The sequence below is a fragment of the Typha latifolia genome, chromosome 1 (genome assembly GCF_019914945.1).
Source record: "Typha latifolia isolate L0001 chromosome 1, TyphaL0001v2, whole genome shotgun sequence".
Lineage (NCBI taxonomy): Eukaryota > Viridiplantae > Streptophyta > Magnoliopsida > Poales > Typhaceae > Typha > Typha latifolia.
Window position 1 is genome coordinate 20,557,217 of NC_133086.1, and position 14,607 is coordinate 20,571,823.

The window sequence follows — 14,607 nt, forward strand, 5'->3', positions numbered from 1 at the left end:
GTAGTTCACAAGCTCTCCCACTATACTCACTTCAACTATCTCCTCCCTTCCCCTCCCCTCCCCAGCTTTTTCACATTGGAAGTATAGCAACTGTGTGCTGAGAGAAAGTACAGGATCCTGCAGTAGAAGAATGGTCGCAATCTAGTATTAGCCCTCAGATATGTCTATTAGCCTAAATGCAGCTTTCGTAGGTTACGTCAGTCATCCTCAGTATACATCAGTCAGGAGTACATAAATACACGTTATTGTTCATCACTTGACCAAATTTCTATAGTAGATAATTGAATAAGCTAAAACTGAGCTACTTCCACTGCCATGGGAATGGTAGTTACATATTGTGATCGTAATTTTAGCATGCAACTTGATGCACTCGTGCAGGATCGTGAACCAGGTAACATTACTAAAATTAAAACAATCCCAACAAGGGCCACTTTTTAATTTAAGCATATGATTGATTCACTGTGGCATTTGGCACTCACTATGGAACTTGTAATTCACATCATAATAAATGGACTTTGATCATACACAAAATTGAAGAAAATTGAAGGTAAATTAGATTAACACATTCGCGGTTTACGAAAAAAAAGTTTCAGAAAACACCCTCACGTCTCCCCCATACGAACTTCTCTTATTCTCGTACCATGCACCTCGATACCCGTCTAATTATTCCATTGCTCATGATCGGAGTAGTACCAAGGAAGCGACGGGACTTGTTCATCAAAGAAGAAGCTACTGCCGGACTCATGCCCACCAAGAAACCCACCATCCTCCACCTTCATCAACTGTGGTTGGTGCTGGTAGAAGAACACTCCTTTGTGAGCTCTCGAGTACTCCGAGCTCAATGGAGAGGAGTTGGGAGAGGTAGGAAAGCAATTAGGAGAGCTCTCGAAAGCCAAGTTTGTTGCTGCTGCTGCTACCTGACGAGGGCTATTCTCGTCATTGAGCATGTCGTTTAGGACAGCACTCGAGTCGCTGTCGGAAGACCCGTCCTTGTAGGTTGGAGCCGGCGGCTCCTCCGAGGCTTTGTTGTCAGATTCGGAGGCTCTTTCCTCTTTCTCTTTTATGGAAGAGTAGATTGAATTCAGGCTCTCATTGCTCAATTTAGCCTTCAGCTCTTTGATCTGCAATCGTACAGTATATATATATATATATATATAAATAACGAAATCGAGTCCATGAAGCGAGATCTATGAATAAGGGGAAACTTGGGGGGGATGTAAATTGTGATTAGGATCTGAGTTTTAACATGCCTCGGCGAGGAGAGCCTCCCTGTCTCGGACTTGTGCGTCGTGGTCAACGAGGAGAGAGTCGTAGCTATCCTTGAGAGCGTTATAATCTCGCTCGAGTTGCTTCGTCTTCCACCGAGCTCGGCGATTCTGGAACCAGACGGCGACCTGGCGCGGAAGGAGCCCCAGCTCCTGCGCCAGCTTCACCTTCCTCTCCGGTTCTAATTTATTCTCTACCTCAAAGTTCTTCTCCAAAGCACGGACTTGCTCCACGCTCAACCTCCTCTTCTTCTCCCTTCCTCCTCCTCCTCCCACGTAGCAGAGCAAATCCTCGTCACCAAGCTCCTCGTCCAGTAGCACTCCTTTCTCATCTCCTACGTGATCCAAATGATAGGGAAATTAAAGCTCTTGGTGCAGTTATCATCTTGGAGATGAAACAGAGAGAGTAATATATTACCAGTTGGGCAGATGGGTCCGACTACTGAATCCGAGCTTCTGAGCCTCTTCATGGGTAGTTTGGTTGTGCTGGGGTTGTGGAACCAAGAAAGGATCATGTGAGAGGGAGAAGAGAGGTGGGTCATTGGGAGATGAGAGAAGAAGACGAGTAGACTGAAGAGGGTCTCTTCCATGACCCTTCTTCTCTCTCCTTCTGCCCCATCTCCTCCGCTTCGGATCCCGTCATCAAAAGTTCGTTTTTTGGGATTGATCCTTGGAGGAATTCATAGGAAGCGAAGGGATAGAAGAGCAGGTAAGCATAGCTCAGAGCTCGGGGTTGCAAGATTCTTTTGGGTCTATAAATAAAGCATGTGAACGACACCAGCACACACGCTATAGAGGGGATTGGTTTTGGATTAGATGCAGGTGGGTTAAGAGCTCACCCTGGTTAAGAAGGAAATTGAAACGAGAACCCAAATAAATTTGTACTAAATATTGCAGCTTAATATATATATCCACTTCCACGGGTGACGGAGAAGGACAGCTTAATATATATACCCTACAAAATACTGAAAATAGTTTTATATCCGGTCTCTATAAAATTCCCAAGCTTTTTAACAACGACAAAAAAAAAATATTGATTTATGTTCCCCATAAATATTAACTCCACCTATGCGTTTATAATTCACCTTTAAACGAACAATAATGCACGTTTGTGCTTTTTATCCTTATCTAATCCGATGGGTAGATGCGGCAAGATAAAACTTTTTTTCTCTTTAATAATACGAAAGTAAAAGGCAATAGAATAGGTTTCATGAATCATTTCACAATTGAAAGGCTCGAGTTTGAGAGCAAAACAAAATGTACGGTTTTCTCGGGGTTGGTGGTGGCAACTTTATTCCAATTAAAATGCCGAGAAGATTGGGGTCGGTGTGGGTGTCAGCCGATTGAGCTGTTCCAATGAGAGAAAGGATCGCCCCCTTGGAATCACGCACGAAAAATTAGTTTATGTAAGAAACGAATATATTAATCACAGCTTTCTATTAACTAATCCACACAAACATGGAACTTTCTTGGTACGTTAAAAAGAAAATGAATTAAAAAGAATAACTTAAAAATAGTGGCATCCCATATGAATGAAGTATTACAACTAAGGCCGTAAAGCTCAACGAGCAGCTCGGCTTTGGCTTGGGCTCGACTCGACTGAAGCTCGAGTCCGGTTTACCTCGGTTAGAGCTGAGCTGGAGTAGGCTCGCTCAAGCTCGGTATAAAAGGGTGAGATAAACTCTAATCCCCAAATCCTCGCCTCGTCCTTTGTCGGAGTGCGCCTCCTCCTCCTCTTTCTTTTGTAGCCGTGGTGACCCACCTCCTCTTCCTTCTTTGGCTCAATTTGGGCTTGCTCTAGCTTGGTCCGGCTCAAGCTCAGCCCGAGCCAGATCAGCTCAGAGCTTGACCCCAATTATAAGGCTCAAAATTAATTTTGAGCCAAGCCTGAGCCGGCTCGCTCAGGCTTGGTTCGTTTACACCCATAATTACAACAATGGCGTATTAAAAAGCCTGCAGCTATAGGCCCACTAAGGTTTGTTCGGCCTATACTGGGCTTTTAGACGTTGATGACGCCTTAAGTTACGCTATCTTTGCAGTCTAGTGCCTAAAGTGTCCCAACGACAGATATGGGCTCTGGGCTGACCACTTTATTATTGGGGAAAGTCGCTGGGGCCCAAAAAAGATTCTGTTAACCCTTTAGTCTTTACAAAGCGTATGCAAGTTGGCTGCCATAATAATATATTAATATTATATAAAAGGAGTCTATTAGAGCCACATGTTATGTTATATACTAATTATTTTATATGGCGTGTCGCGCCACGTGTGCAGCAGGGTATAGAAAAATATAGGGGAGGTGGAACTACTTTTTCTGATTATGTACATGCAACGTGACCTATTATTTAGGCTTGAATCTGCAGTACAGTTGATCGACTTCGATTTAGTCTCGAGCTCAGTTCGATTATATCTGTCGTTACTAATTTATTGATCATGGGCCATAGGGCCCAACTCATGGGCCGGGCCCAATAGTTTGGCACGTAACGAGAAAAGTTCACCAAAATGCTCAGAAGAAACTGAACAGGAAATCTTAAATCTTGCACGGACTAATATTAATCGCAAGTAAAATAATTATTGTATTCATATATTATATCTCGTTAGACTCCTCCACTTTTAAAATATTTGTATTATCCTTACTATATAACAAAATTTAAGTGTATATTATTTCCCTTTAATATATGAATCTAGTTGGATAATATGGATAATATACTATCCAACACTTTTTTTTTATGTCGTGGCGATCTGAGGGCCAAGAACTATCAATCCACTGGAGTCCGGAGAGAAGAGGGTTATTCTGGTGCCGGGAAATAACTGGGCCCGTCGTCAAATGCCTTCGAGGAAAGGAGATGGAGCCATAGAGGTGCGATTGGGGAAAGTTTCGCGTTTCTTCTACTGCACGGCCAAATCGATTGAGCTGAGGCGAGACGAACCCAATGCTCTCTATTCCGAGTCGGGTCATAAAATGTGGGCTGTGTAGAGCTCTTGGTCTTCTCTCTCATATATCTTCGAAGAGCTCTTGGCTGTCGACCGCAAAAGTCCAATCGACGGCGCAGGTAATCCATTCTTCCCGTTTCTGTTCGAATTTTGGTTGCAAGATGGCGATCGATTTGGATGCCTCTCGTGTTTGCAATCGAGCTTTAGGAAATTCGTGCGTAAATGATTATAATTTGTTAGGTTTTGGACACTGAATTCTTGAACTTGATCTCCAGAACTAGTTGGTGCAAACAAGCGCGAAGAAGTTTGGGACGAGAAGGGGAGATTTTTGGTGGTGGTAGCAAGAAAATGGCTTCAATCTCTCCCTCGTCTTCTATACTTGATCTCCATCACCATCAGTATATTCCTATCTCCCTCTCTCTACACATATACATTTATATTATTATATATATAGAGAGAGAGAGAGAGCACGCGCAAGGAACTGCATGCATTTTAATCATTGTTCTTATGGCTTGTTTGATTGCTATGGAATAGATTGGATGGACTTTTTCGTTATGTTGTGTGAGATAATGTCATAATATTCGTATCCTTTAACTTTGATTTACCATATGCGGATTTCTTACTAAACAATGTTCAGAAATTGTGCTGTTCCTGTTCCTTTGTAGTTACATTTTCTACTCAATGCTAAGCTGACATCAATAGATATTCATCTGGATTCAGGATAGTCAGAGGGAGATCTAGTATGTGTGTAGTGATGCAATTTTCTTTTGGCTAGTCTTTCCTGTAATGATGGATTAAGCATTTCTGATATAGCTCTTTAACTTAATGGAGCAACCTTTATCCAGTAAATCAGAAGACACGAGTCTGGAACAATGGTTGTTATGTTAGGTCCGAGATGCACTCAAGTTACGAGAATTACTCAATGCTCATCTGGAAGACTGATTTTGAATAATTGTTAAGGAATGTTGCCGTCTTGTTTGTTTTATTCTCTTACTAATTTGTACTGCAAGACACTTAGGTTGGTCATATGTTGAGAATATGTGCCTTCCTAATTTCTCTCAGGATATTTTGTTATATGTAAATATATATTAATACAACATTTCTTGATCAGATTGTCTTGATATATGGAGTAACTATAGTAGTTTTCTTTTTCTCTTGTTTGTTGTTTTGCTGTAGAGCTCACAGTCATTTAAGAGGGATGAGTTTCCTGAGAAAGTTCAGAGGGTCTCGTTGCACTTCATTATTTTTGGGTAAGAAGACTGCAAATTCTGAATTAGTGAGTTTGGGAATAGCTGGATGTATTGCTATGAAAGGAATCTGTGGCTTTGCGACTGTCCAAAGATCAAGTAAGGGAGAAACCTTATTGGTACATAATACGTCTGTTAGTGGGGAGGACCATCCATCTTCTGATACCATGCTTCAAGCAGATGCTATAGCACTTGGGACAATTTCTGCTGACATGGGTCCTGTTACTAATGCTTTTTCCATTGATAATGATGAGCTTGACTTAGATCTCCCTACGGAAGGTTTCTCATCTATCGTAGAAGCTATTGAAGACATCCGGCAAGGCAAAGTTCGTGTTGATTGTATAATTGTTTTTGTTTTACCCTCTTACTGCCATTTTTCTCTTATTCCTGTACATCCCTGATGTTGGGTCCATCTTGCAGTGTGTCATTGTTGTAGATGATGAAGACAGAGAAAATGAGGGTGATCTTATAATGGCTGCATCTTTGGCAACATCAGATGCTATGGCTTTTATAGTAAGATATGGAACTGGGATTGTATGTGTCAGCATGAAAGGAGAAGACCTTGAAAGACTACAACTTCCTCTGATGGTCACAGCAAAAGAAAATGAGGAGAAACTCTCCACAGCATTCACAGTGTCAGTGGTATGGTCTTTCTTCCTCACGTAGACATAATGGATATTTCCACTCATACAAAATAAATTTTAGTGTAAATAAATTTGCTTCTGAATTTGGCAACAAGATGTTAAAATGCTAAGTTTCTTGCTTAATCAGATCTTAAAGTATTTTGTTTAGATTATCTCTAACCATTCTCCTTCTACTTGGGATAGACCGCTAGTTATTAACCAAAAGACTGAGCATTACTAGCACTTTGTGACCTTAGACAAATTTGGAGTTTGCTACAGCAACTATAATGTGTTTGCTATGATATTTTTCTTCTGATGATGATGAATGATAGCTTATTTTCTTATTAGGATGCTAAAGCGGGTACAACAACTGGTGTTTCTGCAAAAGATAGAGCAAAGACAATTTTGGCACTTGCATCTCCTAACTCGAAACCTGAGGACTTCAACCGCCCTGGTCATATTTTCCCTCTGAAGTATAGAGAAGGTGGCATTCTAAAAAGAGCTGGACATACTGAAGCATCTGTGGATCTTGCTATGCTGGCTGGGTTACCCCCTGTTGCAGTTCTATGTGAGATTGTAGATGAGGATGATGGTTCCATGGCTCGGTTACCCAAGCTGCAGGAATTTGCTAAGAGGGAGAATCTAAAGATAATCTCTATTGCAGACTTGATTCGGTGTGTCATCTGATAATATTGGAATTATCCAGATTTATACTTCAGATACTCTTTTGTATATGCTGATAATTGTAGCCATCTTTCTTACCAAGAAGGCTGTTACTTGATAGTATTATTTTGACTCTTGCTATCTGGCAGTAAAATGTGTTGTTTCTCTGCTGATGGAAGTTTGCATGACAGATATAGGAGAAAAAGAGACAAGTTGGTGGAGCGTGCTTCAGTCGCAAGCTTACCACTCAGGTGGGGTTCTGTTCAAGCCTATTGCTACCGATCTCTTCTTGACGGAATGGAGCATATTGCAATGGTTAAGGTAAATATCCTTACACTGCATAATTACTTTATTTAACTTGTTAAAGTGCCCATCTTTTCTAGTCTTTTCTGTTGGATGTTAGAGTAGTTATCACAGCTGTAGGGTACAGACTACATGGCAACTCAAAATAGTGATGTCAGAATTTGGCGGACCCAGAGCCAGTTTTGAGAGAATTGATGAGGAAAACAGATCATACCACAACCTTTAAATATTATGATAATTTGTTTTTGATGTGCTGAATTAGCTTTTCATGAGTTTAAATATGACAATAACTTTTATCTTGTTCTCTAATGTTTACAGGGTGATATTGCAGATGGTCAAGATGTCCTAGTGAGGGTGCACTCTGAGTGCTTGACTGGAGATATATTTGGATCAGCAAGATGTGATTGTGGCAATCAACTGGCCCTGGCAATGGAGATGATCGAGAAAGCTGGAAGGGGCGTGCTAATTTATCTCCGTGGACATGAAGGAAGAGGCATCGGATTGGGTCACAAGCTTCGTGCTTACAACTTACAAGATGCTGGGCGTGATACTGTGGAAGCTAATGAGGAACTTGGACTGCCTGTCGACTCACGAGAATATGGTATTGGCGCACAGGTAAGATATTCATATTATGATCTTTAGCTGTACCAATTGAAGAACATAATGAAATGCCATTTGGTCCTTTGAGATATTAGGTGCTAACTCCTTTCTTCTCTTATCTAAGCTACCTTCCTGGCTTTGTCATCTAATTATGTTCCTTTGTTTAGTTATATTTGTTATAGTTTCTGGTGTGAAGAGAGTTATGCACCCAATTAAAACAGAAAGGTATGAAATGTTACTTTCGGATAGGCATGAAAATGTTATTTTGGGACAGCTATCTAATACTTGAATGGTCTCAAGACAAAATATGATTATAAATTATTACTCCTAGGTTATAGGACTTTGATGAGTAAAGGAGTTTGCATTGCAAAGTTGTTATCGCCTCTTGCCCAGAAAGTTTTTCTGTCTCTATTATGTTGTCTATCTTTTTTGTTGCAAAATTGGATCAATCCTAAGGAGAAGCATGTTACCATAATACTATGCTGTTTCAGTTTCATAGTATATATACTTAACACTTATCTATGTGTTCTCCGTTCTCCTTAAAATGCATTCCTGAAACTTAGTTTCAGTTCATATAAGATTTTTCAAACTACTTTTCTATTTCTCTAGTTACTTGACTTTTCTACCACAGCAGCTCCCATGGAATCCAAAGTGTTGAGTTTGGATAAGATATTATATTTTTTTGCACTTAAGGCCTTGGTTACTTTAAGTTTAGAAACCCAACTGGTTCAGTAGCCAACCATCTTCTTATCTTTTTCATATCTAATTAAATTTATTTTTGAAAAAAATAAGACTAACTAATCGAGTTCGGAGCTTAGCCTCAAACCAAAAAAAAGCCTGAGTGTTTTGGTCTTAGCTATTGACAATTTGCTTGAGTCATCAGAAGATTATTTCATTGTGGATTCATGGGGATGTGCATATCACATTCTGTGTTTTGCATATTTATGTACAAAATAACTTCTCTTTGCAGATATTACGAGACTTAGGTGTTCGTACTATGAAGTTAATGACCAATAATCCAGCAAAGTATGTTGGGCTGAAAGGCTATGGGCTGAGCGTAGCTGGCAGGGTTCCCTTACTAACTCCAATAACAAAGGAGAACCAAAGATACTTGGAGACAAAAAGAGCAAAGATGGGGCACATATACGGATCTGAGTTCAATGGCCACCTCAATGGTTTGATGAATAGTAGTACTACAGAAGAGCAATATTACGACTCATAACATTGGTTGGTCATTCTCGGTTGCAATAATTAGCTAAAACTTTGATTTGGTGGGTGTTGTTATCATAGTGATTCCATTGTTGAATCAAGCTTATGGAGGTTTAGCCCAAATTTCATCTGACAAGATCCTTTGTATTGTTTTTGTGGTGAAACTTATTTCGCTCTGCTGTTCTTCGCAATTTCTTTTATTTTTCTTTTTAAGTTTGTTTTTTCCTTTGACTAGGATGTAGGACGAAGCATCAAGTGTGTTCTTTTTTCCTGCTGTTTGTTTAGGTAGGATAGGATGGGAGATCTTTTTTTAAAAGAAAATTGAAATTTAATGGTGTTTCTATTAAACCAGTGTATTTGAGTTTCAAACCAAAAAGTACGTATATAATATTGAGCCTCTTTAATTATTTGTGTACTATCCGCAAGATCAAGATGGAAGAGTTAATTTTATATTTTAGTTATCAATATTAGTGGATTTGTGGTATTGCACGCTCGCAAAAATTTTATGTAGGTGCTTTTGTTAGCCATAGCTTATGTTTGTGGGCAGGACAATTTTCAACGCGTAATTATTAAACTCCAAATGCATGTTGTTTGCATAGAAAAATAGCTATCCATTTTATTCTGCTATCCCAATGTAAATGCAAGCACTTGTGGCAAATGCACACCTCACCAAACAACAATCTATTGATCATATTTAACATCATGTGCCTATAATATTGCAGTTTTGTCTGATACTATTTAGATTGTGAATCTTAGATCTACCAGGATATGCTGAAGACTATTAGCTAAACAAAGTTGGCATCAGCAATGATATAAGGGTGTTTTGGTGGACGTTCTGGAAAGAAGGAAATATGAGAACTTTCTTGACGAACGCTCCAACCTCTAATTAGTTTTATTCACGAAGCAAAATGAAATTTGGAAGTCTTAGGAAAAATATCTATCGTAATCTACTAGAATTTCCATCTTTCTTTAAAGAAAATTTGGAAACCTCACCAAAACCAGCAGCATTAATTACATTCTCCTGCCCTCCCTGGAGGTAACATTAGAGGCATTTGAATAATGTACGATGGAATTTATGTTACCACTCCAAGGTCCTTACCAGAATCGGTGCGGCTACATCTAATTAAACAAAAAGATTATCACAAGATAAATAAAAGAGAGCTCGGAAAGAGTGATGACTTCAAAACGAGGTATGGTCCAGGACGCAGGAGACATCGCACGTGTGGACAGTGGTCTCGAAGTCAAACCGAGAGGGCACGTGGTTTCGAAGTTGATAAGAGTACACGTCGATGCGACGCACGAGGAAAGACTCACCGCAATCTCGGAAGGCTTCCGTGTTGCTTCGTAATCAGCGCCCGCCTCTCGATTGCGTGCGGCCAAAGTCAAGCAGGGAAATTATTTTCCTCGCTTTTACTTATACTTTTATGCCAATGTAATACATCAAACCTTGGACCGGAAAAGTACTGGTGAGTCTTTGATGTGAAATTTTAAGATACTGTTTTAATCTTAGTAGGGCCGAGTTTTACTTGATATGATTCTGCTCACCAGAGAATGTATTGAGATCCGTCTATGATTTTTTTTTTCCTTTAAAAAAATAAATATATGACTTCTAATGGACGTCCAATGGCGGACCTGTGTAAAATTTATTTTATCCTAGTCAATCATTTTACTTAATTAAATTATTATTTTATATATTTTTAGCTACTCATAGATAAAAAAAATTATTAGATACATATAAGTTGTTGAATGATTCTTTGATTTATCTTTCATCCTATAATTTGTGAAAGGTAAAAAATTATTTAAATTTGTTATATCTATGCTTCGCATGAAGCTCTTTTATTTCAAAAAAATTTCTCCCAAATTATTAGTTACTTTATATAAGAAGAATTTCACTAAGATTATTTTTATAGACAACCTCCCGTTATTAAAAATAACCTAGATAACCTAAAATTAATTATGTGGAATTTACACGATAATTTTTAATTAAAAAAATCTCACGAATAAAAGAAATAAATTTTTTACAGTTAAATAGATGAACTCGTCACGAAAAATAAATAAGATACATAGGTAACAATTCATGGTCCAAGTATAATTATTCATTTTCTATAAAAAAAAATTTATTAGTCAAATTAGTCAGCATCAATTAATACACCAAATAATAGTACAAGATTGGGAGGACTGCTGCTGTGACTCCTCCTGTTACCTGTACACGACTTTGTTTTGGTCTACACGACTACACAGCCAGGCCCCCAGCTAACAAATCCATTATAACAAAGCCGAAGCCAAAAGCCAAACCAAACACAACTCCCCATAGACATTTCAAACGGGCAAGAAATATCCCGGAAACTCTCTCAACAGCCCTCACCGACTCCTATAAATACCCCATCCCCGCCTTTGACCACCCCCATTTTAATTCCCATAGAGAAGGAAAGAGATATGGGAAGGTCTAGTGCTGAGGAGAGAAGGTGCAAGAAGCACCCTAAGCATAAGCAATCCACAGGAGTATGCCCCTTTTGCCTTGGAGAGAAGCTCTCTCGCCTCGCTTCCTCCTCGGCTTTCTCTTCCTTAACCTACGCTTCCTCGTCGTCTGCCTCCACCTCGGCTTACTCGTCCGACTCGGAGCTCTCCTCCTTGGCTGCCTCTCCTCCTCGCCATGACATGAAAAGAGCAAGGCTGTCTCTTTTACTCAAAAAAGACTTGGAGCCGCTGACGAAGAGCCGGTCTCTGATCTTTGTGATCGGGCGCCGGAAGGAAGATTACGGTGAGGAAGTTATAATAGAGAAAGGAAAGGGGAAGGAGAAGAAGGAGAAGAAGGAGAAGGAGAAGGAGAAGAAGGAGAAGAGAAGAAGGTTTTGGTCCAAGTTGTTGAGTACTGGTAGTAGGAGGAAGGAGGAAGGTTGCTCTTTGTCACACTCCAAAACTTTGAAAGAGAAGTCTGGCGCCAAGTGGGTATTGTTCTCGTAGGGCTTAAATTATATACCATATTAAGATGTCTGCTATTAAGATTATTATTTTGATTGGTTGGTGAAAGAAATGAGTTCCGTCTGTATAAAAGAACGAAGAAGGGGTGTGAAAATTATGGAAGACATTATTGAACTTTTGCTTTGCTAGCTTTGTCAAATTTTCTCGCTTCTTTAATTTTTAATTATTTTTGTGGAATGAGATTGTAGAACTAACTTGGTAATGGCTTTGAAGAATCCTATCCTTGTTGTGGTTTCTCCGCCCCTCAGTTGGAAGCCAAAGCCTTTAAGATGGCTTTACTGAAGGCGAAGGAACACCAACTGTTACTTCTATTTTGCATATCTATATGTAAGCCAAACAAGCTGGCAACTAGTTGGCTACCTCTGGTAAAGCTAATTGTTTTGCATCTCACTGGACAGGGTCTGCCCCCAATGAATTGATTAATGTTTTGCTCGATATTCCTCCTACTATCTGATGTGTTTTTATACCTATTTTGAGGTAATAAAATTTTTATGTTTTCCACTATCACCAAAGAGGAAGTAACAAAGAGACTGAATATTTTCTATATCCAATACCAAGAACTTAAGATCAGTTGACGTTTAGATAAGGTATAAATTGGATAAGCAAATATAAGATTATTTCACAAGAGTTTATACACATTTCAGTTTATTACAAACAACAAAATGTGAATGATCAGAAAGTCTAAACAATTATTAAAAAAAAGAAATCTAAGCTCAGTTTGAAGAGTAGGAGGCAATAAATAGGATGCCACTAAGTTAGCTTTCATTAGTTCTAAAACTTCACAGCAAGGCACATGAGTTTCAAACTTCCTATATATCTCCAACTACACCTGAAAGGAAGAATTATTTCAATGCAGATGCTTATCTTCAGAACTTGATAGTCGGCACCATGTTTGAACCTATTAGCAGCTTTCAAGGGCAACCGCGGTGGTAATTATTTAGGTCCTCGTCTATATTTGGTATTAAATTTCGACTGGAACTTTCATCAAACACATAAGGTCACAAAATCTCGCAAGCTATCATCCTTCCCACGGAGAATATATATATATATATATAGAGAGAGAGAGAGAGAGAGAGAGAGAGAGGAAGCGATCTCACAGGCTCGTCCTATTTGCCGTAAAAGCTTGTGTGGGCCTGGACCTAAATTTAAATTGGGCCGGCCCAAACCCTACTCATCCACCAAGTAAACCACTATATTAAATATAAAAGGATTTCTTACCTGCATACTTTTCTAAAATATCTTATTTCTCAGTTATCCCTCTTATTTCCTTTTTGCATTAAGATTTCATCAAATTAACACATAAATACTATCATTATTATTTACTTTCATTTTAGTTAAATTATATATGTCATTTCGTTGATTAAATTACTAGTTGTCACAAAATAATCTAGGTTACACGCAAATAAATTTTCTTTTGGAGAGGTATATAGTAGTGTGAAAACGGGTCGGATTAACTCCGACCCGACCCGCTATCCGTTTATCCGCATATATTTTAAATAATTTATAGTTTTTAATTTGCTTATTTAAATAGTGAATATTAATATTGTTACTAATGATGCGTTATATATTATTTGTAGAGATTAATTTTTCTAATTTCATATATATTTGACATTAAAAATATTATTTTTTATGAAACTCTTAATATTTTTGTATCAATTATGTCTAAATAAAATATCATAATTCGTTTAGAATTTGATCGACATCCGTTTAAAATCTGATTCTCTATCCAAAAATTAGTTAGGATATAGTTTTAAAAATTATTATTCATTTAATATTCATATTCGAACTAAAAATATGAATCCGAATATGAATTTAACACTATCCGATGAGTACCTAATCTATTTTCACCCCTAGATATATATGCTAAAAGAAAAAAGAAAAAAAAAAAGGGGGAAAACCGCTCTCTGATTCCATTGAGCTAAACGAAATAGTTATTTCATCAAAGTTTCTACATAAGTTCCTTTAATTAAGAAATACAAACACCCCACGGAGACCTTTATATATGCTTCCAATTGTGAACCCGTACGCCTAGCACGACATTTGAACTACAAATGCTGTGATTTGGGCGGTCGAGTGGACCCGTCCACTGGAATCCGGATGGAATGTGGCTCCTCCTCTGCAATGGGAATTGTGGTGCAGGGTGGAGGGTCCTTCAAAAATTAAGTCCCACCCATCTGCGCGGTCTGCTGTCCCCCCAGGGCTCAGACAAAAGGTGGTCCCTCTGACACATGGTTGGTCTCCTACTCTCCTATCCTCTTTTTTCACCTCCCAGAAGTTTCAACTCCCGCCAATGCCCCTTAAAATAAAAGGAGCAGGTTAACAACACGCATTAAAGTTGTCAGTTGTTTTTATTCCAATCAATGGCGCATCAGTACCGTCACATGATGATCTTATGCCAGGCTGAGGCCGGTGAACATCTTCTTCTCTTTCTTCCTTTCTTCATTTTTCTTGTTCTTTCTTTTATAAGCTTCAGCTGGAGAGCTGATCTAGATTTATTCAATCTGTGGGTCCAGTGTGGTACACTTGAGGCTTTATTCTAAGGATGAGTTTAATTATATTCTCTTTTGTTATTTCGAAAGCTCAATCTCCTGAATCCTGAATATTTTTAGCTCCTTTTAATGACAAGAAGAAAAAAAATTTAATGGCGCCATAAAGGAAGTCTGTGAAATGGGATACGAGGCGAAAGATGAAACCTTCCGTCCATCAAATATTACTTGACGATTGTTTATTTCAGCTTTGATTTGGTGAGTTGTGATCTGTGAGGAGCCAAGGTTTAGGCTGAAT

At 38.8% G+C, this 14,607-nt stretch overlaps 3 protein-coding genes across 3 annotated transcripts; 2 read left to right on the forward strand and 1 right to left on the reverse strand.

The window, feature by feature from the left end:
* Nucleotides 1–483: 483 nt before the first annotated feature.
* LOC140792261 (homeobox-leucine zipper protein HOX20-like) lies at nucleotides 484–2,146 on the reverse strand. Its single transcript, XM_073143140.1, has 3 exons — nucleotides 1,684–2,146; nucleotides 1,251–1,600; nucleotides 484–1,121 (listed from the first exon to the last, which is right to left on the reverse strand). The coding sequence occupies exons 1-3, from the start codon at nucleotides 1,853–1,855 to the stop codon at nucleotides 660–662; spliced, it is 984 nt and encodes a 327-aa protein (XP_072999241.1). The 5' UTR covers nucleotides 1,856–2,146; the 3' UTR covers nucleotides 484–659.
* Nucleotides 2,147–3,968: 1,822 nt separating this feature from the next.
* Nucleotides 3,969–9,032, forward strand: LOC140799630 (probable bifunctional riboflavin biosynthesis protein RIBA 1, chloroplastic). The gene is made up of 8 exons (XM_073154015.1): nucleotides 3,969–4,315; nucleotides 4,472–4,594; nucleotides 5,373–5,769; nucleotides 5,864–6,085; nucleotides 6,415–6,740; nucleotides 6,921–7,050; nucleotides 7,351–7,647; nucleotides 8,603–9,032. Exons 2-8 carry the CDS (start codon nucleotides 4,545–4,547, stop codon nucleotides 8,852–8,854), a joined length of 1,674 nt encoding a protein of 557 aa, XP_073010116.1. The 5' UTR covers nucleotides 3,969–4,315; nucleotides 4,472–4,544; the 3' UTR covers nucleotides 8,855–9,032.
* A 2,205-nt stretch (nucleotides 9,033–11,237) lies between these two features.
* LOC140782343 (uncharacterized) lies at nucleotides 11,238–11,962 on the forward strand. Its single transcript, XM_073128865.1, has one exon. The coding sequence runs from the start codon at nucleotides 11,278–11,280 to the stop codon at nucleotides 11,803–11,805; it is 528 nt and encodes a 175-aa protein (XP_072984966.1). The 5' UTR covers nucleotides 11,238–11,277; the 3' UTR covers nucleotides 11,806–11,962.
* The last annotated feature ends 2,645 nt before the right edge of the window (nucleotides 11,963–14,607 follow it).

Bases quoted from the DNA above. Each gene is read 5' to 3' on its own strand.
- LOC140792261 (XM_073143140.1), bottom strand. From the start codon at position 1,855: ATGGAAGAGACCCTCTTCAGTCTACTCGTCTTCTTCTCTCATCTCCCA. The intron at 1,601-1,683 runs GTAATATATTAC...TGGATCACGTAG, and splicing joins CGGACCCATCTGCCCAACTG to GAGATGAGAAAGGAGTGCTA. The intron at 1,122-1,250 runs GCATGTTAAAAC...GTACGATTGCAG, and splicing joins GGGAGGCTCTCCTCGCCGAG to ATCAAAGAGCTGAAGGCTAA.
- LOC140782343 (XM_073128865.1), top strand. From the start codon at position 11,278: ATGGGAAGGTCTAGTGCTGAGGAGAGAAGGTGCAAGAAGCACCCTAAG.
- LOC140799630 (XM_073154015.1), top strand. From the start codon at position 4,545: ATGGCTTCAATCTCTCCCTCGTCTTCTATACTTGATCTCCATCACCAT. The intron at 5,770-5,863 runs GTTCGTGTTGAT...TCCATCTTGCAG, and splicing joins AAGACATCCGGCAAGGCAAA to TGTGTCATTGTTGTAGATGA. The intron at 6,086-6,414 runs GTATGGTCTTTC...TTTTCTTATTAG, and splicing joins CAGCATTCACAGTGTCAGTG to GATGCTAAAGCGGGTACAAC.